The sequence below is a fragment of the Trichinella spiralis genome (assembly GCF_000181795.1).
Source record: "Trichinella spiralis strain ISS 195 chromosome Unknown Scfld4978, whole genome shotgun sequence".
NCBI classification, from domain to species: Eukaryota; Metazoa; Nematoda; class Enoplea; order Trichinellida; family Trichinellidae; genus Trichinella; species Trichinella spiralis.
The window spans coordinates 2,263-4,569 of NW_003531917.1; the positions used below are offsets into that span (position 1 = coordinate 2,263).

Here is a 2,307-nt window from a genome sequence, read left to right on the forward strand (position 1 = left end):
GAAATTTAGCATATGAATAAGCAGGCAGAGTTTGTGGAAAAATAGGTGCAAAATAGCGAAGCCGTGAAAAGGAAATGCATTTGTGGCGACTACTGGAAAATTGTATCTGTTAATCAGATTGACCTTTTTGTTGGGCTGACGAGGGAATGTGAAGCTTGGCAAAAAATCATTGGACGTCTCGTTGTTCGCAAACAAGCACAAAAGGCAAAAATGACAAACGACATTAAAATATATCTGGAATTCAGGCATGAATCACAAAGCAATAAATTAAAAGTATATGAAAATCTGCAGGTATTGATGGAACTGATGATAGCCGGCTTGGCTGCACCACGGTCAGTAATGACGTAATTCCATCAGACAGTTTTATCTTACATGAGCACAGAATACAAAGCATAAAAAGGAAATATAACAGATAAAATGAGGAAAAGTAAAAGCATCATTTAATATAAAGTTAAAGCATAGTTCAGAAATAAAATCATGGAAAGGTAATCGATAATTAGATATACAGTAATATACATTATTTAAATTGAAAATTAACGATAAGAAGGTTACTAAGTAATACACAAATGAGAGAAATGCAGACTGTATCCATAGTTATTATTTTATTACAGTGGTGTTCGATAAACGGGACGATGCGCAACTGAGATGCGAAGGCAAGATGCTACATTCAGGTGAAAATTTAATACTGAAACTTATTTTCCTTTTGTTTTGCTATGAATGCATCTATATTTAAGTATTTGAGCAATATTCAACATGAAGATGCGTAAAACTTGAAATACTTTTAGAACAGAATTCTCAATTACATATAGTTAAATGTTGAAGGTATTGAACAAATCCATATTTCAATTTGCTATTTTAGGTAATCGTCTAGATTTAATTGGAGAGGACGATAAAATTTTCAATTTACACTTGCTTATGGCATTCAATATCATTCTCGACTTAGAAGGTCAAATATCACTAAGCGTATAGTGTAATCTATTATGCGGGACAGAAAAATACCGTTTTTATACAGAAATCGTTTTTAATTTAATTTTGTTATCACTTTATATTTTTTTAGCATAGAGAGCGCAACCAATGTGCTCAATCATTGTTTATTTTTTGTTGACATCATGTTCTAATTCATATTTGAGTAGCATATCCAACTTACGTAAGCCGGCGTTTACCGCTACGTGCGCAGTGTCTGTCTTTTATGCAAATTGGGCGGTTTGAAAATTAACTTCGTATTAGCAGAGCGCCAGTTAAATTGACTATGTTGACTAACAGAGGCATCGACAGCAATGTTTGCTCGATCTATTTTTGCTTTAAATACTGAGTAAAGTGTGTTCTTAGATATAGAGGAATCTTATCTTTTCAAACAAAGGCGTGGTGCAGTTTTAATTTAAATTTGCATTTCAATTTGTTTGCTTTTGAGCTTATGCGTGACTTGCATAATATTTGTTCAACGAAATGAAATACGTTTCATACTTGTTAATCAATAGAAATGAACTTTATGTAAATTTTCCTGAGGCTACTATTAGTTGCTCTAGAAGCTCATTTCAAATGATTGTAGGCGAACGGTGTGCGGCGAATGAACAATGGCGTTTTCAATACAATGATGGACGAAGAAGAACAATAAAAACGGCTTTGTTTTTTATTTATTATAACATTATTTCATTAAATTAATTCTTCTACATTTAGATAAAGAAGAATAGAAGATGAAAGTGGACGTCCAAGAGGACGAGGGTAAGTTCGGTAAGTATAATTCTTTGAGTTAGGCTAATTAGCTAAAGTTCACTGAGGAGTTCTTGAGTCTGTAATTTATATAAACTCGAGCTGTAAGTTATCGAGCATTTAATTCAGATGATTGTTAATTAGAGTAACTGGACATAGATCATGAGTATTATTTTAATAAATTTGAGTGGCTTTCCGCATTTGAACGTTTTCATGTCCCATGCCTTGTCGAGTTGAGTTTAGGGTTCATTTGCGGAAAGTGAAATGGTTGAATAATTTGTCGATCATTTCAAAGGACAATTTTTGAGCATAGTGAGTTTGTAGCACTGCTATAGTTTGAGTATTAGAATAAGTAAATGCTTGAGAATAGCAGTGCAAGGATAGGAGGAATGTGAGATAGGGTGGTGTGCAGGAGTTCGACGGGTTACACTGCACGACGCGACCCTAACCGTATCAAATGATGAAAGTCCATATTTTCAAAGCTCACCTCTTCCTCTCCCGGTTGCGGTACCAGAGGCCTGCCGCCTTGCTCGGATCCCAGCAATGGGATCTCAAGCTAGGTTTTTTTTCAGCCCGACCGCCCCCGCGCCGCCCCCC

At 35.3% G+C, this 2,307-nt stretch overlaps 1 protein-coding gene across 1 annotated transcript; it reads left to right on the plus strand.

Annotated features, from left to right (window-relative positions):
- Positions 1-1,539: 1,539 nt before the first annotated feature.
- Tsp_12849 (conserved hypothetical protein) lies at positions 1,540-2,270 on the plus strand (the record flags this gene model as incomplete). Its single annotated transcript, XM_003367021.1, has 4 exons — positions 1,540-1,625; positions 1,684-1,722; positions 1,899-1,917; positions 2,107-2,270. Coding segments are annotated over exons 1-4 (308 nt in total), but the record flags the coding sequence as incomplete, so codon positions are not given.
- Between the last annotated feature and the right edge of the window lie 37 nt (positions 2,271-2,307).